Source organism: Pollachius pollachius (assembly GCF_949987615.1).
Source record: "Pollachius pollachius genome assembly, chromosome: 17".
In the NCBI taxonomy this organism is placed as follows: domain Eukaryota; kingdom Metazoa; phylum Chordata; class Actinopteri; order Gadiformes; family Gadidae; genus Pollachius; species Pollachius pollachius.
The window spans coordinates 3443832-3469444 of NC_136950.1; the positions used below are offsets into that span (position 1 = coordinate 3443832).

The following is a 25613-nucleotide window of genomic DNA, read 5'->3' on the forward strand; positions in this document are numbered from 1 at the left end:
ATCTGTGGGCTCTGTGGAGTACACTGGGGCTGAGGATGGTCAGACAATGCAATAAGTAACTGGTTCGTACCAGTTCAACATATACACATGCGTTTTGATGCTGTTGAGTCAGTAATATACAGCAACCTGACGGCTCAGATATATCAAAATAATATTTGTAGGTGATACATACTGTATAATTTAAAACTATTATCTGTATTCACGTTAATTGCAATACCAAAAATAGAATAATGCAATACAATCTAGTAGACTACGGGGTAAACTGCAATAGTAAACCCTATAGTCTATCCATATAACTATCCAAGCTATCCATACAGTTAATATTGGTGTTGTTTTGAGAGAACAATTTAATGCTTTCTAATAATTCAAAGTGTTATTCAGGATCTATTCATCCTGCTCAGTGTCACATGACCCAGTGTACAATCTGCCAATAAAAGAAAATGGAAATCCCATGTAGAAGAAAGAGAAAGAGAGGTTTGTGTGTGTCTGCCTGCAGGCTTGCCTCTACACCTGTGCCTGTGCATGTGCATATGTGAGTGTGTCTGCCAGAGAGTGTTTGAATGTGTGCCTGTCTTGATCCAGATCCGATAATACTCATGGCATCATTTTTTTCCACTGCTCTGATGAGTCCGGGTCAACAAAAGAACTTGAAGGTCAATCAGGCTCGCCTGCCTGGCTCCTGTTTGCCTCGCTGATGTGGATGTCAACAGACTGCATGTGGTGGCCAGTATCACAATGTTGGCCTTGGGAGAACACGGAGAGGGCTGGTCTCCTTTGGCTGAGCCACCATCACGCTATGTTGAACGAAATGGAAACGAGAAAAGAGAACGAGGGACAGACGCATACAACAAATGATCAAAAATGTAAGAAGAAGTTACAAAGAAACTTTTCTGCTGTTTGATAAACCAGCAAAAACGCACCATATTCATTCTGCATCAACATGAAAAACATGTTGAAAAACATGTTGGTAAAGAAAAACATGATACATATAGACCTACATACATGATACATATATGTAGGTCTATATGTATCATGTTTTTCTTTACCAGTAGGCTAAGTAGTCAGTTTGTGAAAGATAGAAAGACTCACCTTCATTGTCCTTTTTGTGGACAATTATTATAGTTTATGTTTCTTCACAAAGAGTCAAAGAAAAACAAAGAAAGGTAAGATAAAACACCACACAAAAATAATCTGAATCTGTCATGCTTCTGGATAGAGTTTCAATTAGTATTACACAGAAACTCTTTTGTCACTCCAAGGGAGTAAGGCATAGAGGTTTGGTTGGCTGTGGGGCTTTGATGTTGCTCAGGCTTGCACTGGGCACACTTGTTTCCCCTAACGACGGGAGACACACTGTTAATTAATTTTGGTTTCTTTTTTTTTCTTTTTTTGTTAGACTTGTTTTCCTTTCAAGAGAGCACAAAGAAACAGGACTGTTGGTGTTTGAAATCATTTGTGATTACAACAGGCAAGCCAAGAAAGAAAGTTTTAAATCATGCTGCTTGTATCTGAATTGGTCCTTTTTCCTGTGAACTTGATATTTATTAATCATTGATATGCTGACATGTCAACTTAAAACATATGGATCTAATGGAATATTCCAGAAGATCCATATGTTTTAAATTGTGTATAATCCCATTGAAAGGAGAATCATGCTATTGTTGACTCCCAATTAGCTAGCCGCTACCGCAAGGGTCAAATCATTAAATAATAATAAGACTAACACTTTGCATTTGAAAATGCACAGGCTCTTCTAAAGTAAACTGTGGCACCTGATCCTCCTAAGGATAGCAATATTGTTAGGGAAGATAAATTTAGATAGATAGAAAGCCCAGGACTACATCTAGTCTAAAAGAATATCCCTTGCAATGCTGGGAAAACCTTATGCCTCAGAGTGCCTGAGTTCCAATCCCCAATCAATCCTCCTACAAAACACGCACGCTTCACCTCAAGAATGACTTCATTTTTATGACTAGAATCTAATTTGAATATATCTATGCAACCGTTTGTTTATGAGGCAGGTGGTACTGGTGTATGTTGTGTTGTGTGTGTGAAAATATATTAATCTCAATTACATAGAGCCACACAAACAGCAGGCAGCTGCTGTTTGTATGGTTTATTCAGACACACAACAAGGCTAGGAAGGTTTGCTCATCATTAAGCGACGTCAATGAGATACAGGACTAAACAGGAGAGTGTACCTTTTAAAATAAACAGATTAAGGAGTTCATCCGATGGAATTTGGAAACGCTAAGTGAAGTTTTATTGAGGTTCCACTTGTACTAAAGTCTATCTTTTTTTCTTGAACAGGAATAAAATTGCACTTGCCCAATATATTTAGTTGTGATAAGATATTTTTGGACTCTGAGCACAGAAGGTGCACAATACATTAGTCTAGCTAGAACTTCAAAGGTTAAGCAAAAACCATTGAGGCATTCGGCTCATTGTTGTTTAGAATCCAGTTTTTAATATTTAATTGAACCATAAAAAGAACAAATAAAACATTTTCTCATTGTAGTTACAAAAAATGGGAGCGCTAAAGGGGCTTCTGTTGCCTTCACAAAGGGATGTTGAAAGAGGACGTCTGACAGATTTCTCTTACAAAAAACATCCCCAGCCGAAATATATCTACTTAATTGCTTAACCAAGGTGTATATACAGGGCAAGAACATCCTCACATCGTTAATGGTTATCAATAAAGTTTTGAGGTAAACAACCAAAGAAAAAAAAAAACACTGCCAAAAAGAACAACGGATAAAATTAAATAAGAGAAGAATGAATGCCATGGTTGCTTAATATTAGCACAGGATCACAACATTAGTGGGTGTTGATGGATACATACTTGATGCTCAGTTCATTTTACCCCAGGACAACATGGCAAATCAACGTGAGCTCTGAGAAGTCAATATATACAAAGGGCCCACAGTCTAATTTGAAGTGAAGGGGGTTCATTTGAATGGTCACTTTATTTGCTTCATAAAATAAACACAGTATTCATCGAACAACGACAACAAATTAAATCGTAGTTATACATTTTATTCATTATTGATGTCTTTTAACTTATGCTGTATATTTCTTTGGAAATACCTTCTAAGATGAAAGGAGCGCGGGGGGAAACAAAAAGAAAATTGGATACACATGCGAGTTTTGAAAGTGGATTCAGAAATAACAAGTATTGTACAAAATAATAATTACAGTTTTTTTTTTACTCTCCATTATCAAAATACACCTTCGCTCTTAGCACCTCTTGACACATTTTTTGAGTTGTGTGTCTGTGTGTGTGTGTGTTTTGTTTTCATGAACAAGCGCTGTTGAAGTCACTTTTCATTCAGCACCTGCATACTCCAGAGAAGAGGCCGCCTGTCCTTCCCCCACTACCCACGGCCCGCCTCCCCTGCTCAGCCTCTCTCCGTCCTCTGCTGCCATCCATCCCCTCATCCATGCCCCCAACATCACCATGAAATAAAATACAAATCCTCTAACAAACCAAAACGGGACGTGTCACCGTGATTCCGGCAGCATAAACTATTATGCATGCGCACCACTCACACATATATGACATACGCGCCTGCACGGCAATACGTAGTGTTTTGCCCCCGCTCTACACATACTTCCATGTGGCAACAGTAATGGGGGGGGGGGGGCAGGTGGAGCTAGAGGCTGGGGGTCAGGTTAGAGGAAGGGGAGGGGTTGAAGGAGGGGGGCTATGGGTGGGGTTCTGGTCGTACCAAAAAAGTGTCTTTGAGTTTTCTTTGATGGCCCCGTCAAGTTCTTGTTTTTTTCATTTTTGTTTCTTTTTTTTTCTCTTCTTCTGTGGATGTTTGCTTGTTTGTGTTTTTGTTTTTAGCCAAGGAAGCAGACGGGGCCAACCTCGAAGCCAAACTTCTGGATGGGGTCGCCGAAGTCCGTCACCATGAGGTCGACGATGGGAACCTGGTCGATCTTGGGAGTGTTGATTTCCAACACAGTCTTTCCATAGCCCTTCCTCGTCTGCAGGGACAGAGCGAGGAACAGACAATAGGGTTAAGAGACATGAACATTATTGGACATCAAAAATAAATAAATGCAATGTTACAACATTTGAAACCATGACATGAAGGAGCAATTTTGCCTTGTGATAAAGTTGAACCTTTGCAATTTTCTAATATGACAGAGTACTGCTTCATGCTAATGTCGCACGTACCATGATGTCAAGATTACTAAATAGTCAAGGGTGATGGTTTCCCTTTAAGGAAAATTATTCATTAAGGTAAGGGAAGGGCAATATCAGAAAAATATGATATCTCTATGATGTCGTTTGAGGTAACATCTGTTATTCTTATTTGTTGTTTCGTTTACTGTTGAAAACGCATTAACCAAGGTATTTACACAATCAATCCCTTGTCAATGCCATATTGGTATTCCATCCTCTGGCTTATGTGATGCAGACACACACCCTCATGGACATCCATGAGCACACAGCGAGGGGGGTCTTACCGCACAGCCGTCTGAGAGGGCCTTGATGTACGGGTTGTTTTCGTAGGACATCTCCTCGTCGTTGGCGCCCAGGAAGCGCAGTGCCCGGTTGTAGCCGTCGGCCGCCTGGTCGTGCCACGCCACCGACTGGTGGCAGCTGTAGGTGAAGTTCTGTCTGGCCGACGCCGTCAGTAGTCTGAGGAAGGTCATCTGCACCTCGTTGATGGAGCTGCCCTCTGAGTCCACGTAGGAAAGCTGCGGGGGAGATACCGTTGGTGAGTACACCTTCAGGGGATTAGCAAACCCTGTGCACCGGTGAACATTTCTGTGTTTATTTTGACTAAATGCGTAAGGTTGTCGAACCGTTGCTTAGCCCGTTCCATGCATTATACAAGCCCTTCTGTGGTGAATGGAGGGCGAAGTTCTGTCTGAGCTCTATTGTTGATATGCTATCGCCTTTAGAGGTGCTGATTGCTACGCAAGTTCTGAGTTGGGTTAAGGGAGAGACACATGGGGATTGGTTTAGCTTTTTTTACAAGATGTAAGTATTTTTTTCCTTTGTAGTCTTGTCCCAAAAGGTCGAACTGCCCTAAATGAGAAGTTACTTGCAGAGGCAGTGTTGAACTACGTTCGAAAAATCCTTGGTTTATGTGGTTTTGCTTTAGACATCCATTCAAGAACTCGTGAATCACTAGAAGGTTCACTGAAGAAGGTCAGAGGAGCGGCAGCAACACTTACTATTTTACCACGCTTGAATTCGCTGAACCACGACCCAGGATTCTCTTTGGGCCATGACGATATTTTGACCTACATAAAAAGAACAAATTGCTTTGTCAATATAGACCCAGAGAACATCTCTGCTACGGAAGCGAATAGGGACACACTGAAGTGAAAAAGCTGAAGTGCCCTGTGGCTGACGTTTAAATCCTCTCATTGATGAGCATATTGTAGAATTTGATAAGTATGTGAGGATGGAGTGCTTTCATTTTCCTAGATTGAATGGTAACATTTTATTTTATTAAATGTTATTATATTGTACTGCATTCTATAACATAAGCATTGGTCACATACAGATCCACATTTACACATACTTACACAGTGCTGTTAGGAATATTGCAAATGTATATGTATGTATATTGTATGTATATATATATATATATATATATATATATTGTATTCTAGTAGGGGAAAACACAAATGCCTTACTCCGTTGGACTTCTTATCAGGGTAGATGCAGGTTTCCCCTCCGGCGGTGAAGTTACAGAACACTTTCAGGGAGTCTCCAGAACAGCCTTGGTTGGGGTCGATCCAGTACTCGCCTGTGGAGAACCAACCACATAGTTAACACACTGGTCCCTGAGTGGCACCAAAACTCTCTATATGAACCCATCCCCATCGACGCTCTTGGGTAGATAACGCCAAAAGATCTACATCAGCCAGAACACCAGAGAGGATCACCGATTCTAGAGAGACCAACCTCTTACTTAGTGTCACTTTCATGGCAGAACCCTGTAACTCGAACTTAAGAAACACTGCTCTAGCGTTGGTAAGAATGTTCTCTCTCTCTAACTCTCTCTCTCTTTCTCTCTCTCTCTCTCTCTCTCTCTCTCTCTCTCTAGGTCTCTCTCCCTCCCTCTCGCCCAACCCCTTCTTGCTCACCATCGGGGAACTCCGGGTGTGCGAGCTGCAGGTCTTTGCAGGTCCGGGCCGGGTTGTTCTGGGTGCCCATGGGGTACTTCATGCGCTCGATGTCCTGCTTGAGGTTGTTGAGGGAGCCGAAGATGTCCTCCATGCCCTCCCCGTAGTCCAGGATGGCGCCCGCGGCGTCCGCCTGCATGTCGCTGGAGCGCTTTGACTTCTTGGCCGACTGGATGGGAAGGAGCTGGATCACCTCTCCGGGTGGGCCCTGTACAGGAAGGAGTTGTGTCATTACTTTACTGTACTAGATTTGACAGGAACTACACCTAGTTCAAATACCCTCACCCAATTGGCTCTCGAGCAGGAAACCATAGATCACCCTAAACACACAATTTGCCATCTTCTTCACCTTCTTTTAGTTCACTGTATTGTTTTCTTTGAAAGAACGACCGAAAACACACGGCAATACATCTCATCCCATTTAGATGCCACTTAAATGTCCCTCAAAGATGAGACAATGATCAGTATTCTAAAAGCTTAACTCCAGGCTAAAGAACTCACAGGGGCACCAGGGGGGCCGATCACACCGGTGTCTCCCTTCTGACCAGCGGGACCCTGGGAAGGACAACGCAATGTTTGTTATACAGCTAGCTGTAGCATTCATAGCAACCATAATACACTTGAAAACACACACTCACACAAAACACAGCATTTGCACTTCCCCCCCCCCCCCCCCCCCCCCCAGGTCATTTGTTTCACTTACCCCTGAACCCTTGGACCCTTTGGGACCTTGTGGGCCCTGGACGAGGGAAGAGAAAGGCACGGCGTTAGACACACAAGTCCACTCCACTCCCACACAGGGAACGAGAGTCAAGGGCATGTACAGTGAAGGAAGAATGACATGGAGTAAGAAGAACTTACCGGCAGACCTGGAGGACCAGAGGGGCCAAGGGGTCCGGAGGATCCACTGATGCCCTGTGAACGGATCAGAAGGCGTGAGAAGAGGCGTCAGCAGCATCGGGTGGAAGGACGTTGTGTTGACATATTGAGCCATCTCCAATAATATTGTTGACGAGATGGCGAGGAGTGTTTCCAGCCTGCCACATTTCAAACCTGAATGGATATGAATTATGCAGGGCAGGTGCATTGGGAGCACTTTCTTTTACCGAATTGAACAGAGGTATAATAGTAGCTCGCTTTTCGTTAACACAATTATTACAGTGAACTTAACTATGCTCCGTCCACTAAAGAGAGACACAGAAGCAGCCTGAAAGGCTTAATGTTGAGGAGATTTTTTGGATTTGGTTTTAAATCATTATATCGTTTTATGATTCATGTCCCATTCTATTTTTAAGGCCCCATAAACCGAGTGCGGCTGACAGGGCAGAGTGAGTTAAGACTCGTCCCAACAAAAGGGGGCCCGTGGTTTTTACGAGAGCTCATATTCCCTAATCCATATTTCATGTTGCGCTAAATCATGAAGCTTGAGTGATGATGGAGGGCGGGGACTACAGAAGGTAGTCCAGCAGGTTCATGTCTACGTTCCCCCATTTCTCATACCAAAAACAAAGCAAAGACCAAAATCACCATGGGGATGTCTCTTAATCAGGAGTCACAAGCGGCTGGGAATCACTCAGCAGATTGGTGTCAATGACCATCTGCTTGTCAAAAGTTGGATATCTTATTGCTCATAGTGAAGAAACCACTGAACTTTTAGGTCGGGAATTTGAAGTGAGGCATCACTATAACATCTCAACATTTCTTATTTACGGCCTACCAACTGTTGGGCCAATGAGTCAGAAGGCAAAAACTTTATGTGTGGGAAATGGGATTTAGATGAACGTCCCATGGAATTTCTCATATGGAATTTCAGAGTGAAGAGTCATGGAATTAAAAGTAAGAAAAAAGTGAACTAAACAAATCAATATAAATCACATACGCTGTCACCCTTGCTTCCAGGTGTACCCTGGGGTCCGGGAAGACCCCGGTCTCCCTTCTCTCCCTGCTCACCAGGGGGTCCGATTAAGCCAATCAAACCGGGATGACCCTGTAGGAGAAAAAAAATACAAATGATGATTGAGAATAATTACAATGTCCCCTTTATTTTGTGTGTATAATATATTTGTTATCGCTGGAAGTTTTATCCTTATAAAAACAGGAATAAGTATTTGACTGGAGGGAACTTTGGAGTCTGGTTATTATAGAAATCTCTCGCATTATTAGTGAAATGCCTGCTCTGAACAGCACACAATCTGAGGAAATGGAAGGACGGGTGGCCTGATTGAAAATACAGCCTGCCAAGATGAGGGTGAGCGCTAGCTAGGCATTTGTCCACGAAATTACTTTGAAGCCATTAGAAATAGCATAGTTGGTGTGCTTTTAAAACTTTGCCTCTTTTTAAAACGTTTAAATTGTGTGTGTGTGTGTGTGTGTGTGTGTGTGTGTGTGTGTGTGTGTGTGTGTGTGCATGTGAGTGGATGTGCTCATGCGTTTATTGAGCAATTCTTCGCGCAAAGAGAGGTAATCAGAGGGTTTTAACAGCCAAATCATTGGTGATTTTTTTCCGTTCCAATTTCCACACCAAAAAAGGGAAATAGCTGAGGTATTCACAATGGATCTGAACCTTTTGTTCTCCTGTCTGTGGAGGTTAAATGTAGTTTTGGGAACCTGAGAAATGCAATCAGCAGAAGGTGAGAATGAAGAAATGGGGGACTGACTCACCTTCTCACCCTTGGAGCCGGGGTCGCCCTTCAGCCCAGGCAGGCCGGGAGGACCCTAGACACGGAGACAGAACAATGTTACCAACCCACCGGTGGCCCAACCACAACCGGTCCAGGAGCTTTGATGGACAGGGGGATTGGAAAAAAAATGGGAAGGAATTGTTTATTAAAGAAAGTAAGAGAAAAAAAGGTTTTGTCGATTGTAATTAAATATAGATTTCATTTTCTGGCTCTTTTGTTAGGGCTTTCCAGTCGGCCCGGGTCGGGCCAGTCACAACCCGTTATCGATACGGGGCTTTGATATGATTATTGTACAGACGAGCGACGTTGAGGCATAAACAACACGTAAACAACCAAGATGGCTGAAGTGGAATCAATCATTTTCTTTAAAAGAAGAAAATACAACGTTTGGATGATAAGAACGATGTGTTTGCCGTACTTCTTGGTCTTAGGCCGCTGATACCATCGCTTGGAAATTGATATGAACATAGCGGTTCTAGACTAATGCGCATTTGCGTATTTGTCTTGCGATTTCCCAATATTAGAGCATACCATTTTGTAGTCATACAGTAAATCCCTGTCATTTAACACTCCACACGATTAAGGTTCAATAGCTGATACATCCACTATCGGTCACCTAGATAATTATGTATCACCTTAGGTTAATACTAGTATATATGTCTCTCTCTCTCTCCATCTCAAGGCCATACTCTTTGGGCTCCCCTCTCTATGTTTGAATTGCAAACCTTGGCTTAATAAATTGACTGAAAACAATTAAAAAATTGGCTTAATAAATTGACTGAAGAATGCTTAGCTGTACATTATGCTGCATTGAATGAAACATAGCAATCCATGGGCATTGGGTCAAGAGTCTAATTCAAAATCTGACTATTTATAATCCAATAAATCATGGCAGCAATTGCTTCCCTGACGTAATTCTGGCTTCGAGGGCTATTGTGTTGCAACTATGTGAAACTGCTCAAATTCAGGGCATATATTCGCAAATCATTGTGATGCACAAATTGTTTCATGGTGGAATTTATTAACCACTGTAAATAAACCCATGGTGGGGTTTAGTCTGGTTTCTTGTGAGTGCAGGTTGCAACACTGGGGGTAAAATGACAGTACTGTTGAGTACTGAAACTTTTCTGTGGAAGTGTTCTTTGCAACCTAAAAACTACTTGGATTACTGCCAGATGAAGCACATAGAGATGGCTGTGGCCAAAAGGATTCTCTGTGAGTTCACAAACTGAATGTTTGATAGCACATAGGTAGAAAGGTGGGGAAGAGTGTGACAGCATTCATGGCGGAAGATATTTCTTTTATTTTCAGGGTTTGAGATGTAGATAAATAGAAAATAAATGTTGGGCCGGAAAGATAGCAGGGCTAAGGAATTGAGAGACAGCCCTGAAAGAGACCATAAAACACATCAAGGGTGGGAGGAAAGATTGAAGGGTGGAGAGTAAAGATGAAGGCTGATGGGAAGGTAGAGGAGAAGGAAACAAAGACGTGAAGAGGTGCCAAAATGAAAAGATGGATGGGGGTTGGGGGTTGAGGACAGAGGAAATGGTGAGCTGAAAATCATCAAAGCATGACACATATAAAAGAGCTTCACATAGAGAGAGTGTAAACGGTGATAGAGAGATGGAGAGACTAGAGACAGGAGGGAGAGACTTGTACTTACCATGGGTCCAGGGGGGCCGTCCTGTCCTGATGCTCCGGGGAGACCTTGTTCGCCCTGTGGAGACCCATCCAAGCAGCGGTGAGCGTTATTATAAAGCAAATTATAGCTTGCTTTAACGTCAGCCCCAGCATTGATTTCCCTGCTTGTGGCCATGGCGATTAATAGTCAGGCTAAGGCAAAAAGTGCGCTGGGATAAACATGCCAAAATAGAGTACAAGGCCAAATGGGAATATGGATTTTTCCATGAGTTCCGTTTTCATGCTTTGGAGGTGCTAATGGTCTGTGTGTTACATTGTGTGTGTGTGTGTGTGTGTGTGTGTGTGTGTGTGTGTGTGTGTGTGTGTGTGTGTGCGTGCGTGTGTGTGTGTGTGTGTGTGTGTGCGTTTGTGTTTGTGCGTTTGTGTGTGTGTGTGTGTGTGTGTGTGCGTGCGTGCGTGCGTGTGTGTGTGTGTGTGTTTGTGATGGTGTGGGTGCATGTGGGTGTGTTTCTGCGTGCATGAGTATGTGTTTTCCTAAATTCTAGATTTATGTACACTGCAGAAGACAATGCAAAGTCAGACTTACGACTGGGCCAGGGATTCCGCGTAGACCTTCCGGGCCAGGCTTTCCAGGGGGTCCCTGGGGTCCCACAGGACCAGTCTTGCCTGCAGGCCCCTCCGATCCAGCCTCACCCTATACAGGTCACATCCACTTTGTGTCAAGATAACATAGATGGCTGCAGCTCACCAGAGTAAATGTGTAAAAAACATTTTTAAAAACAGTACAGTACAGTACCAGTGTTGGCTTATCTAGCAGTGTAAATACATGAGATGATAGATGCAGTTATATGAAAAAATCAATCGATAAGGTAACTGGGAATTAAGATACACATGTTAACAATGTGTATATACATATAATAGTGTGATGCTTAGTTAGTGTATAAATAATTGTATGTGGGTTAATTATTATCCAACGGTTTAATGGCCTATAAGTTAGAAATGCACGCAATGCTTTAGCCCCCTTTCCCTACTGGGTTGCTATGCTAAAACAATCTTGTTAACATTGTACCGTATCCGCCACAAGCATAATTATATGCTTGTGGGTTCCTGTTCCTTTGGGGTCAGAAAGGCTCCGCTGCCCCCTTGTGTACATGTTAACGTGACGTGGAAGTTTAAAGTCAGGCAGCTCTGTGAAGTTCTGCACTGTGTCTCTGGAGCCTGATGTAGATCTTTACAAACAGCCTGTACCCAGAACTGGGAATTCGGTCTTAACTAGCCGAATTTATATTGTGTGTGTGTGTGTGTGTGTGTGTGTGTGTGTGTGTGTGTGTGTGTGTGTGTGTGTGTGTGTGTGTGTGTGTGTGTGTGTGTGTGCTGTTACCTTGGCGCCCTTCTCTCCTTGCCTGCCCTCGGTCCCTGCAGCTCCATTGGGTCCCTGTGGAAAATAAAGGGGTGTGCTTTAGTATTTCTGCACAGCTTTAGAGCAACTGTGTGTGTGTGTGTGTGTGTGTGTGTGTGTGTGTGTGTGTGTGTGTGTGTGTGCGTGTGTGTCTGTGTGCAAGCGTGTGCGGTTGCTATATAACACAGAATACTAACACATGTCGATGCCATAAAATACTGTGTTAGAAAGTGTGAGCTCTTGTAGCGCAGGGTTACTCCGCTAGCTCTCATGGGGGTTGGTGTATCTTAGAGAGCTGCTTTGGTTGTCAGCATGTTGCCCAAACACTCATCCATGCTCAGTCTATTTCTGACTTGTTGAGTCTGCTCGGACAGAAAGGAGGATGGGACGAGATGGATGGGCAGATGGATAATTAATGGATAGAGACTCTCACACACACACACGCACACACACACACACACACACACACACACACACACACACACACACACACACACACACACACACACACACAGAAACACAAAGACATACACGCAAAGGCAACAGCACTTAGCTGTTGTACTGAAGTAGAGATAGTCAGAGGCATGTCTGGAGAATGAGTGGGGGGTACAAAGGGCTGGGGAGCAGAAAGGAGGTGACATGCATAACAACTTCCTGAGGGTCCACAGGTATTCAGCGGAGCTGTCTGGTCAGGTCAGATGCAAGGATTATTTGGGGTCCTGCAATTATTTTTTGGTGAGCTGTCACAAAAACCCAGGGTGTGCTAGAATAGAGCTCCTTTTTCTTAACATAATCCTTTGGGCAATTCTAATATCACAGCATGTTCCGATAGCAGAACTAAACATACATCAATTCAAATTTCATTCACATGGACAGTAAATTGGCTAGCTTTTTAAGAAAACATGACACGGTTGGCCTGTCAGAGCAACCCCACCACGCCTGCTGTTGGAATGCAGTTCAGTAGGAGCTGGGATTGAGGCCAGTTTCTTTGAAATACAACAGACACATGCATCACCTTTTCATGTGCCCTTTGTGCTTCTAGTCATATTGAAAATATGTTAATCATCCAGCCCAGAATGTGCCTAATGTGGGACATTTTTGATAACTGGTTGAGATACCCCAACTCCCAAAGGAGTGCTTGAAGTGAGGCTCTTCTGTGGCCTTAACATTTAGAACCAGAGATGGAAGAGAGAAGCCCCACAAAAGGGAAGCAACATTAACTCTTAATGCAGGAGAATCCTTTGTACTTTGCCTTTCACTTTGGCATCTAAGCCTTTCAAAAAGAGTTGTGTGCTTTCAGTCTCCAGAGACACAAACTCTACAAAAGCACGTAAACCAAAGTTTCTTAAAAGCCCATAGACAGTGCTTTGGACCGTAACTGTGATTAGGCACTATACAAATAAAATGGACTTGAGTTGACCCGACTATTTGGATACGCTTCAGGGGGTGATAATGAACAACGATTGATACACTGGGCTTACATCAAAATATGTATTTAATTAAAAAGTGTGCGCTGTCTATCTCTCTGATGTCTCCCCATCTGTGCAGTGGCAGTGTGATGTTCCATTGCAGTTCAATAGCTAGCATGCTACACAGACGCACACACCGACAAACAAACACAGATACACACACCATACACATCACCTCCCTTCACCTCACGCACAAATGTTTTTTTTTTCTTAAAGTGGCTTTTGTTGAAGCTTGCAATTGATCCATAACCTTGACCCCTTAAACTGCTCGACATTTAATGAAACTGGTACAATCAAAATTACACAAGTTATTTGTGCATTGTTAAATTTTGCCAACAATTGTGTGGCAAAAGAGATGATACAATTGCCTATAAAATAAAATGTAACATAAGATTATAGCATGATAATATGATATTGTTTACACATATAAATGTAACAAACAGTGGGACAATTGTATTTGAATAGCAACAATTTGCAGTTTTGCTCAAATGTAGTGACTATTACCGTTCCCATTTTGTGACTGGCCGATGCTACAGATATTGAAGACAACCCAACAATGCACCAGCATTTACAAGGCCTGGTCCCTCTACGCAAGCCTAATCCGATGTTGCACTTAAACTTACTCTCTTTCCTGGAGGTCCAGGTGGTCCAGCCTCTCCCGATGGGCCCGGGGGTCCCTGAAAACAGTCAGGAGAACAGGGTTCAACAATCCTGTACTGTGCTCCGAGAACTCCCTCAAAGCACTTTGTTTACTTCCAACAGGGCACTGTCTTAGCTAGTGACATTTAGAAATAAAACTCACGCAAAAGTACATTTTCCATCTATAAAACAGGCTGAACGGGAGAATGTTATTTATCCTGCCAGAATATTTCTCTTCCTCCTGTGAGTTAAATTCAGGCAATCATCAGACCCTGACATGGGCAAATATTAGACATTATCAAACATGCCCTTAAGCATACAAGAGTAGCGTTTTGTGAGGGAAAGGGATTTACAGAGTCGCTCAACTGTGTGATGGGTCCACTAGTGAGGATGAGTGCCACTCGAGCCCAATGAAATATACATGGTTCTACCTTTAGCCTGCCTCATCCAGCCCCGGTGAGCCACAGCCAAACATTATTACGCTTAATACTCATTCTTAATGAACCTGATTGCAGAGAGAATATCAGGGTACACTCAAAAGTGTGAGAGCGGGGCCATGACCACCCTAAAAAAATGGATCACCTACACTTAAAGCCGTTAATAATATGCAATTAGATTATTAACAACTAAAAATAACAATTGTATTTGATTTTTTAACAGATTTAAATCCAGTTCATCAAAACATCCAGTGCATCCTCCAGTGAATGAAGCAAAGGTATTTTGCTCAAACATTTTTCTCTTGGCACCTAGCCATTCTGTGTATGGGCAACGCGCCCCGCGGCAGCAGCTGGGAGCGTGAGATAGCGTTCCTCCCCTCCATCCTTTTCTTTATGTATTGTAAATGAATGCAGCATTCAACTCACAGCCTGACCAGATTCTCCATCCTCTCCCTTCTCTCCAGGTCCTCCATCCGTGCCCTAAAGAAGTGTGGGGGGGGGGAATGCATTTTAGTTTATTTCTGCAAAAGCGTGAAGAACAATTCCTGAGATGGTGGCAACACAATTCCCAAAAAGTAGAAAGAGGACTGTTCGGTTCTTAGGTTTAGACAGAGTGTCAGTGTGTGTGTGTGTGTGGGTGTGTGTGTGTGTGGGTGGGTGAGTGTGTGGGTGGGTGTGTGTTGGTTGGTGGGGGGGGGGAGGGGGCGTGTTCTTTAAAGAGTGATACTCACAGCAACACCGGCCTCTCCAGGAGGGCCTGGGTCTCCCGGGAATCCAACAGGTCCCTGTTTTCAGGAGGGGGGGGGGGGGGGGGGGAAGAAAGGTTTAAGCAGGCAGAAAGGCTATCGAAAGATAGAAATACTTTTTATCCCTTCATTATTATACGTAGTATACATCACATGTCATTAAGACTATGGCTTATAATTGTGATGACGATGCGGTTCCAGTATGCCTGGTTACAACTGCTGATGCATAATACCGTTGGACAATCCATCGGCAAACCACAGTAGAAAGCACCAGGAGAAAGCTCTAAAAGCATTTAGAATATATTCGAGCAAACTACCTTATTGGAAAACAAACAACATTGGCTTCAGAGTGTATGCATGGCTGCACTTTTCATTGGTTATGTGTTGATGTTGTTCTTCAGACTCACAGGGTTGCCCTTGGGGCCGTCATCTCCAGGCGGTCCCTTGGCCCCTGCAGGTCCGGCAGACCCCGGGGGACCGGCCTCGCCCTTATCTCCTCTCTCACCTTTGGGTCCCTGGGTGACAGTTGAAGGAAGACATTTGATTTGAGACCCATTGTATTTTTTCTGCAGTTATAGTATGTGTCTGTATGTGTGTTTGTGTGTGTGTGTGTGTGTGTGTGTGTGTGTGTGTGTGTGTGTGTGTGTGTGTGTGTGTGTGTGTGTGTGTGTGTGTGTGTGTGTGTGTGTGTGTGTGTGTGTGAGAGTCAGAGAGTGGTGACGGAGTGAAGAAATCATAGAGAGTCACCACTGTCACAAACAAGATCAACACAGACTAGATCTCCTCAGAAGTATTGGAAGCTGGTTTTGATGCAGGTATAAAAAAAAGATATAGGGAATTCTGTTCTACCAAAAGAGAGGTGGCAAAACTGAGTTTAGTTTTTTCACGTCCATGAATTTCTTGATCTGTCCGTGATATATTAACCTTCCCTGGCTAACACAGGGGGTCAGCCTCCTCCTAACTCACGTCAAAAGCAGACGATGATCTCTTTTCATGAGATGTGGCCCGGCTCTCTACGGCCTAGAACGAGTGAGCACAAGGCTGCCGGCTGTCCATGTGTGATGGCTGGGGATTGATTGATGTGAAAAACACTCTGACTATGGAAAGACAAATACTTTTTGTCCTTGTTGTGGTTTGTAACTTATTTTGTACTGTAGACCTCTTCCCTTTTAAGTCCAAGCATCAATCAGAGAATAGGCTGATACGATGACCGCTCTGTCCACTGTCCCAGGAAGTACAGGACCCATATCTCTGATCTCTAATAATGATGTCACCATGGAGCTAAATACAGCCATCATCACAGCGGGCTCACAGCGTACAGCTCGTACATCTTAGTCTGGGGCCTGGCATGCGTTTAGGACCAGGGATCTGTTGGAGAAATTAATAAGCAATCCATCAAACCCCCTCCCTCTTCCCCATCTCATTAGTGAGTGTGTGTTTCTGTGTTTAGAGAGAAGGGAAGGAAGCAGGGGGTAGGGAGGGGGGGCAGGTATTCTGCCAAGTTGAAGCTGCACAAAACAAACTTTCATGATGTAACAGTTGGAATATTGAGATGCAAAGCACTGTAGGGGTGTTCCCAGCTCCAGCAAACAGTAGCATGGCAGATCAAGACAGTGGAGGCGTGTGAAGAGCGGCCAACACCACGGCCACGAGGCCTGGAGTGCACAACGTCCTATCACACTACGACCATACGTCTCCGGCTCCAGAGACATGTAGAAATCGTTTTAATCATTCAGCGAGGCGACTACATTCTCAACCGTATCAAAAGGCACAGTCATTTGCCAGTGCGTTTAAACTGATAGTTTGCACTGATGTGAAACGCCACAATATTTTGTTTTTAAAGTACGTCATCCGGTATGTATCCATAAGGTACTTGTTGACAGAATATTATAGTGGCTCTGGCCCCTGATGTCCGCAACCCATCGTAAGCCCCTAAGCCCTTCCTGCTCCGAAATACAATCAATTCAATGTAGGTCGCTTGGGGATAAATGTATCTAAATAGTAATACCTCAAGAAAGAAAATGTGAAATGTCTTTTGGCCAACTCCCCCACTCTGCCCACGCAATGCTGACCATCAGGGCTGCAGTCTGTCAGAGCTCGGTGCTGATCGCTAACCAGACACGGAGAGCTAGCGTGCTAAGCGCTAAACAGCTCTGAGGCAGCGACAGCAGTGGTCGTTCAGCAGGACCGGCCTGTTTATAGCGACATGTCGAGCGTCTGGGGACAGACACGCTCTTGGCAGTGGGGTGCTGAACAGGAGGGAGACGGCAGGGGGGACCCATGATGAGACCACAATTAGCCTCGCTCGGGTGAATACACAATGTCACATCGGTGGCAACAAACACCCCCATTAGGGGTTGTTGTGTTCCTCCTTCCTGATGGATCTGATGACTTATTTCCTGAGGCCCACGCACACAGACATGAGAACCACTTGCTTGAGACAACCTTTGCTTGAGATAAATAAGTGTTATAACAATTTAGCGTAAACATATCCTTCTATAGTTAAGTGGTTCTGGTTCACGGTGTTCGGCGTGGTAACCAGACAGGCAGCGGATGACCGATGACTGCATTGGTCAGTGCATGACACACGCACACGCACACACACACACACACACACACACACACACACACACACAGGTGCAGGTAAAGGTACTGTTACAGGTTGTGTCTTGTGGATTCACACACAGTCCAAATGAGAACGGAGGACTTACTCCGACTCCGGACTCTCCGGTGGGTCCTGGGTTCCCGGCCTCTCCCTGCTCACCCTGTGGTCAATGAAATGTGATGGTCAGAACAAACACCCAGACACCTACACACACACATGCATTCAGTAATACAACACCTGCTTTCATAATCAATCTTATTAGATGCACTTTGGTGACTTGACCTTTTAATTCCTCATGCTAAACTTTAGTCTAGGTATGCATGTACTCCTCATCCTGGGAGATATCAGAGGACATAAGGCATGAGCAATAGCATTAATGACCGCCTATTGATAGTGACCTAGTGAAGTTGGTGGATAGTTGTTCTGTGCGCCTTAATAACTTGTTATATTCTAGGGGATTCTGCAGCCTAGAGGCTGCTTTGCATCACGAAGCGGCTGCCAACTGTCAGTGAAATTAAGTGGAAAAAATAATAAAATCAACCGTTATACTGTCAAGGCGGTAATGTCACTTTGAAATGCAGTCTCTTGGTACTGGCAATGCCTCACACCTATAGTGCTATGCAATATAACCGTAATATATATATATATATATATCCCCCAGACCTTATGTTCTCATTAGGTAGCTGTGTAAAATAATCAAGTAACAATCTGTATCAATAATTGGTATTGGATCCTGAGCATGGGACAACTAAAATGAGAAAAGCTAGAATCCCAGAAAAGGTTTTCTGTTCTCACCTTCTCTCCGACAGAGCCCATACTGCCCACACCACCAGGGGGTCCTTGTGCACCCTGTGAGAGGAAGCACAACGTATTGAGACAGATGTTTCTCACATTCACACCACAAGCACTGGACCATATTATAGCCAAATGAGAATCAACCAAAAGCGTACCAATCTGTACCGGTCTTCCTACAGAGGTGGTGTGATCACATGTCACCAGTGAGATGATGTACTGTATGTAACAATGGCTTATGAACAAGGCATTTAAACCGATCTCGCCCGGCAGAATAAAAAATTTGTACTCTCCATTTGGATGCACGTACAACAGATGTGTATTTTATCTTTAATGTTGGACTTTTCTTGATATCTCGTCATTATTGTGTTATTGTTGGGTTCTCTTCCAGAAGGTTATGACGAGGCGGCCCACAGTGACTGCCTGATTGGTGGGGCTGGTTGACCCTATGACCAGCAGGCGCTGCGGTGTTGTGATGCGTGTGGTCCGGGGGTACGTACGTCAGCTCCACTGGGACCTTGAGGACCTCGTGGACCGGGGGGACCAGGCGGACCCTGAGGAGGAGGAGAGAGAGATGAGAGGAGGCTCAAACATGGGTACGGTCGGACAGTGAACCAGAGGAATGGCATGATGAAGACCTCTCACCATAGGGCCCACATCACCGTTCTCTCCCTTCTCCCCTGGAGGTCCGGGCAGACCCTGGGGATGAGAAGAAGAAGCAAACATTGGTTTTAAATATGTTGTGGTGTTCTTCAGGTGACCATGTAAGCATGAATTCAATTTTGTTATGACAGTCTTCCTAAATGTGCTGGCAACATCTGGCTGTGCAATGAGGCATGGACCTGATTACATTTAAATCAACTTGGCTGGCTGTATTAATGAAACCTGGAAATACATTGAGAAATGTATAAAATATATATTTTACAATCCTAAATGAGAAAGAAAAAGACAAAGAAAGCCCATGATGATTCCATGTTCTGGCACAGCCCTAATCCTACACTGTTAAATATAAAGTCTACAAGATGTGCTTGCCAAAAACAGTGATGCTGCAGATGGCAAAACTATTCAAGTTAGGAGAAGTTGTGTATGTTTTGAAAAACAAACATTATTTTGATGTTGTCAGTGTCAACTCATAGGAGTCATCTCACACATGCTCAAACAAACAAATAATCACAGGCACATACACAAACACACACTCCGACAAACATCTTCCATAAAAAAAATGGAAAAAAGATTTAAATAATATAAATCACAAGTCCTTAAAAGCTGTCATCAGGAACAACATTGCAAGTCCTCACCTAAAAAAGCAAGTCAAAGGATGCGTTCATCCAAAGAAGCAGAAACCAGGTATACTAATGGGTGCATCGTAAGCTCTCTCACACAGTGAGACACTGCAGCTCTGCAACATGTCTCACATGTTGTTCTTCAGCAGATCTGCTTGCAATCAATTTGTGATAGGAAGATGAAAATGTGCACGATAAAACGTGCACGTTGAATGAGCTTGTTAAAACTGTTGACATGAATTTGAACATGTCTGCCCTGAATTGAAATAGTTCAATTGTTAAAGAGATTGTGTGAGGGAATATGCTATAATCACTCTTTAGTGCAGTGAGATGTACTGTCTCTCAACAGAGCGCGTGTGTGTGCCTGTCAAGTCTTCTTCCAGCCCTGAATCCACCTACAGTTGATTTAAATTCACATTTATGAATCTAATGGCTGCTACGGTCTAAACCACTCCCAACGGTTCACTGCTGTATAGATCTTATCTTTAATACCTGCACATGCAAACTTATCGTAAGTTGTACGTCTTGGCACTTATTGTACTAACTTATTGTATGTCGTACTTAGTTATAGTACTTAGTTGTGTAGCATCTTATTCTCGCTATATTTGTTGTACACGGGGAATGGGTTAACTAATATTGTTTCACCTTCTTCTGACAAATGTACTTATTGATAAAAGCCTCTGCTAAATGCCCGTAATGTAAATGTGAATGTACATGGCACATAGAAGAGCCAGGCAGGACGATGGCTTTTTTCAGAGGAGGTTCCCCCCTGCCCTGAGCACATGTGTGCCATCTGAAAGAAATCATAGCGCATTTCTTGCCAACTATTTGTATTTCCTGTCCCCCGTGAGTTGAGGGCCTTCCATCAGTGGTAATGTCCTCCCAGCATAGGCTCGTTAAGAGGGGACAGTAATTACACTGGTTGGCCTGAGCTGGGCTCAATGACGTGCACCACTTCTCTGGGCCTGCTTCCCGGGAGCTATTAATGGAATCAATGTAATTTACTTCCATTGGAAAGGGAATTACAACCAATTAAATGGGCGATCGAACTGGGTGTGCATAATGCAGAGAGGGGATGGCACTCTGAGACAATGAGCCGGTGCTTTGTGTAATTTCATCAAGACCAACTACCCCCCCCCCCCCCCCCCAACACACACACACACACACACACACACACACACACACACACACACACACACACGACCACAACCACACACACACACACACACACACATAACCCAAACCACGCACACACACACACACGCACACACGCACACACACACACACACACACACACACACACACACACACACACACACACACACACACACACACACACACACACACACACACACCCAGCACCAGGGCCAACCCTTCTGATTGCTTTGATAGGCATGTCTAGTGTGTGGCTTTGGAGAGCTGGTATTAAAATAAATCGAATGTTCACTATCAGGCTAAGGGTGGCAGTGCGGCTTGTTCATGTGAAGCGTACATTTATGTGTGTTGTTTTTCATTTAAATTGACTGGGATCAGAAGAGGGGAAATGGTCAAATCTGTATAAATGTAGTGCTTGAGTGCGAGGACAGACACACACGCACACACACACAGACACACAGACACACACACACACAAACACACACGGCCAATTAAATTAATCAAGTCCACTCTCGGATAAATTTCTATATATTTTTCATCAGAGAGATCAACACATGCAATTGAATGGAGATCGAGGAAGCTGAAATGACTGGGAGGCCAGGCTTGAGTTGTGATTACAGATTCATTTATATAGCTCCATACAGTGAGCAGGTTAATGCGTAGGTGGGCCTGTGTGTTCTGCAGGAGCATGCGTGGTCTTGTGTGTGAATTTGACACATCATCGCTGATCGAATATGGATATTCGATTTGTGTGTTACGATTTGTGGTAGAATAAAGGTACCTGTTCTAAACATTTACATTAAAGAGGAACATAAACACGTACTACTACTTGTATATTAATAACAATAGCAGGATGAGTTCTGGTCCCTTGGTTTCACTTACACTTTATACGTAAACGTCACCAGAGCAGCCAAAGCTTGCTCTTGAAGCTCACTTAGACACCGAGGTGAAGGTAGAGAGACAGTACTTAGGGTTTTCTTATGGAAAGGTGAGCACAGTCAGGTTGAGATCGACCACTTCGGCGACCTTTGACCGTCAAACTATTGAGTTTGTTTAAAGTATGATAATGTACTACCAATTAAAACATTTGCTTTACGTCGGCTTCGCATACGCTTGGGGCATCGTGCTATGGTGAAGCGTGGACACACATGTGAACTTTGACCTTCACTTCCTATTTAGTTTCGGTTCCAATTAAAACTGGACCGCAGGGACTGAATGAGTACCCACCTGTAGGCCGATGGGTCCAGGGGGTCCGGGGAATCCCCTTGCACCCTCGTCTCCCTTCTGTCCAAACATGCCCTGCTGTCCTCTGGGGCCCGGCTCTCCATCCGCTCCCTGTTCACACAGAGCGCTGGCTGGGTCAGAGTTTGACGGGATTGCCTATGTGTCTGTATGTGTCTGTGTGCATGGGGACAGGGGTGTACTGTGTGAGACAATAGCCATCGGTAGAGCCGATCTGTTGGCCTGAGCTATTTGTGGGGAAATCAGTCCAGCGGTACTCACAGCTGGACCCGGGGCGCCGATGGGCCCTTGGATACCAGCGGGGCCGGGTGGACCCTAGACATCGAGGAAAAACAAAACTGTTATTACATAAAGAAAGGATCAATTTCAAATTCAAAAAATTCATGTTTGAACAAAGACACAACAAAGATAATGGTTGATGTGTCACTGCAGAATAATTCATTTAAATACTTTATGACACGATTTCAGTTGGTGGTCCCTGAGTGATAACCCACAACCCACCTGTTCTCCCTTGTCAGCTTTGCTTCCTTTCTGTCCAGGCTCTCCAACCTCTCCCTGGGAAAGACAATACACACACACACACACACACACACACACGCACACACACACACACACACGCACACACACACACACACACACACACATACACACACACACAACTATCGTGTTAAACACTGACCTCCAGCTCAAAGAACAACATTTAACGTTACATCTTAAAAGAAACGCCAAGCCAACCCAACTGACACCATTGTCCATCAATGTCTCCATTATGTGCGCTGATGAGCACTGCAGAAGGGAGTTGTGATCTCCACTGTGGGCCGCTGACCAAACTCAACGCTAGTGGGCATTACGTTTGGGCTAGATGAGACGAGCAACAGTACTTCCATTTTTCACTAAGTCTAATTTCATTTTGGCCGCACTGCTGCTTAGGAAGATGGATTAGCATGAGTGTGGGGGTGGGGGGGGCGTGGGGACACATTTGGGACACAGATGGTACGACATATGAAGATTGATTGCAATCTGTGGAAGTTTGACAGACATATCTTTGGTACTTTTGTAAATTCTCGATCAAAGAGGAAACAGATAAAAGTTAAGAAAAGACAGAAAGTTAGCCAGACGGACCTTGTCCCCATCCTCTCCGGGGGGTCCTTGGGGTCCGGCTGGACCAGGAAGACCCACAGGCCCCTGGACACCGTCTCTACCAGCGGGCCCTTGAGGACCTTTCTCACCCTAGAGTGATGGACACACACACACACACACACACACACACACACACACACACATTTGGTGAGAAAACAAAACGCCTAACATGAGCTTTGTTCAGCTCAGTACAAGAATGCAAATGCAAGACGTAAACAATGTAGTAGCCAAAGAAACGTACAGGTGCGCCCTTCTCTCCCGCCGGTCCAGGGGGGCCCTGGGGGCCGTTCCGACCAGACAGACCGATGGGACCGGCTGGTCCAGCTGAACCCCTCTCACCAGGCGAGCCCTGGGGGTTTGGTCGGTGTGTGTGCGCGTGTTTAAAAGAAAGATCCAGGGTCAACAAGAGGCAAAAAACACATTTACTGATTCAGAAGCTGGGTCAACCTTTATTCCACCAATCTGCAAGAGGAATTGGAACCATTTGATGCTGTTAGGGTGTTCGGTAAAACAACCTTCCTGCTCTCACTAATGAGCCCTGCAGCATCACAAACGTGTGTCCAGGGTCCGTCGGGTAAGGAGTGGACCGGGAACACCTGGGTGTCTTGTTTATTTCATGTTTGAACTATGCAGATTAAGCCATGGCGTCCGCAGCTCTCGTACAGTGTTTCCATTAAGGGGGTTTAGAGTCGCTGTGTTTGTTTAAATCACACTGGTTAACTCTCGGCACCCAGAGTCTTACGGCTTTGATTGGATCACGACAAACCAATTCCAACCGATGAGGAAAAGGACAACAGCCTGTTCCTAGTGTCTCCCCCCTGCCCACCATGCCACCCATCCCACAAATAACATACCGTTATCATTACACTACCAACAAGTAAAGAACAAGCCATCCCCAAACCCAACCTCACCAAAGACTGTGTAAACACTTCTATCAAAATATCATTTTATTAGGAAGTCAGCGAGACAGATCATATTACCTTCCACTCGCCCCTTCCCAGCAGATAAGATGTTTGTGTGAGTGAGTGGGTGGGTATGTGTGTGTGTGTGTGTGTGTGTGTGTGTGTGTGTGTGCGTGTGTGTGTGTGTGTGTGTGTGTGTGTGTGTGTGTGTGTGTGTGTGTTGGGCTACGCAGTATCACGTCAAAGACACGCTCGACGCCTATCCTGATGCTAGATATCAGCGATGCAGACGTGTGATGTGTGATGTGTAATTCATCTTGCCCCCTGTTTTAGTGAGTGCTGCTGAATGTGGAAAGTAAAACAGAGGCTCTTACAGCGTGATGTCATGTCACAATGAGAATATTGGATAGGTTCTTAGTACAGATCAGACTTACAACGGGGCCGGAGGGTCCCTGGGGCCCCTCTCCTCCCTTCAGACCAGCAGGACCCTGAAAACAAACACAAGACATTAGGGCATTACAACAACAACAACAACAACAACAACAACAACAACAACAACCACAACAACACAAAAGCAACTTGCTATCTAAAAGGAGGTTACAGACACAAACAATCATATATATTCACTAGAGCCTATTTTGTTCAAGTCGTCAATACCTGCCGTGGTAAAAGCTCAGATAAATGATGCCTCCAATGACAAAGAGGTACTGCAAGTCAAGCATAACATAGCACAATAACACCACCTTAAAAGTAAACTTCTGGACCGCCAGAAATGAACAGGAGGCGCTTAAAGAAATGGAGGGCTATGCAGAGACATGCTTCAGAGTTTGAAATGTTCATTGATTGGCTCATATTTCCCCTTTCAATATCCCTTCTCCATGAGCAACAATCGACTGAGTCTGTGTGTATGTGTGTGTGTGTGTGTGTGTGTGTGTGTGTGTGTGTGTGTGTTTGGGTTAAAGAGATTGTACAGTTTTTCATGCATGTCTGCATACACATTGGCATGTGCTTTGCGCACAGTTTACGTGTGTTTAGCATTAGTATACGAGTCTGGTTGTTATATGTTGTGAGTGTATCTATTTCAGAATGAACTGATGATGCTACTTTGTTTGTGTGGGTTTGTGGTAGTGTGTGCAGTGGGTTTGTTTATGTGTGCGCATTCATTTTGGTTACTGAAGTGCTCGTTTATGTTTGTGTGTGTGTGTGTGTGCGTGTGTGACTCCCCAGAAGGCTGTACTGCCTGTACTCATGGCAGTGTGGGTAATGAGTCTCCCTTGGCCCCGGCTGTGCACTACACTAAATAACAGCCCAGGAAAACAATCAGTGTGT

General features: G+C 44.3%; 1 protein-coding gene across 4 annotated transcripts in view; it reads right to left on the bottom strand.

Moving 5' to 3' along the window:
• Window positions 1-2463: 2463 nt before the first annotated feature.
• The window catches only part of col11a1a (collagen, type XI, alpha 1a), a 73530-nt gene continuing 50380 nt past the window's right edge, over window positions 2464-25613 (bottom strand). For all 4 annotated transcript variants that reach the window (XM_079755198.1, XM_079755197.1, XM_079755196.1 and 1 more), the window contains 27 exons: window positions 24719-24772; window positions 23624-23731; window positions 23365-23472; window positions 22744-22797; window positions 22504-22557; window positions 22228-22335; window positions 19208-19261; window positions 19063-19116; window positions 18566-18619; window positions 17877-17930; window positions 15573-15680; window positions 15151-15204; window positions 14846-14899; window positions 13967-14020; window positions 11857-11910; window positions 11062-11169; window positions 10498-10551; window positions 8815-8868; window positions 8033-8140; window positions 7015-7068; window positions 6857-6892; window positions 6655-6708; window positions 6115-6361; window positions 5662-5774; window positions 5194-5262; window positions 4477-4710; window positions 2464-3990 (listed from right to left, as the gene is read on the bottom strand). In XM_079755198.1, the coding sequence (XP_079611324.1) occupies window positions 3844-3990; window positions 4477-4710; window positions 5194-5262; window positions 5662-5774; window positions 6115-6361; window positions 6655-6708; window positions 6857-6892; window positions 7015-7068; window positions 8033-8140; window positions 8815-8868; window positions 10498-10551; window positions 11062-11169; window positions 11857-11910; window positions 13967-14020; window positions 14846-14899; window positions 15151-15204; window positions 15573-15680; window positions 17877-17930; window positions 18566-18619; window positions 19063-19116; window positions 19208-19261; window positions 22228-22335; window positions 22504-22557; window positions 22744-22797; window positions 23365-23472; window positions 23624-23731; window positions 24719-24772 (2304 nt within the window). In that variant the 3' untranslated portion in view covers window positions 2464-3843. The remainder of the gene's footprint in view (window positions 3991-4476; window positions 4711-5193; window positions 5263-5661; window positions 5775-6114; window positions 6362-6654; window positions 6709-6856; window positions 6893-7014; window positions 7069-8032; window positions 8141-8814; window positions 8869-10497; window positions 10552-11061; window positions 11170-11856; window positions 11911-13966; window positions 14021-14845; window positions 14900-15150; window positions 15205-15572; window positions 15681-17876; window positions 17931-18565; window positions 18620-19062; window positions 19117-19207; window positions 19262-22227; window positions 22336-22503; window positions 22558-22743; window positions 22798-23364; window positions 23473-23623; window positions 23732-24718; window positions 24773-25613) is intronic.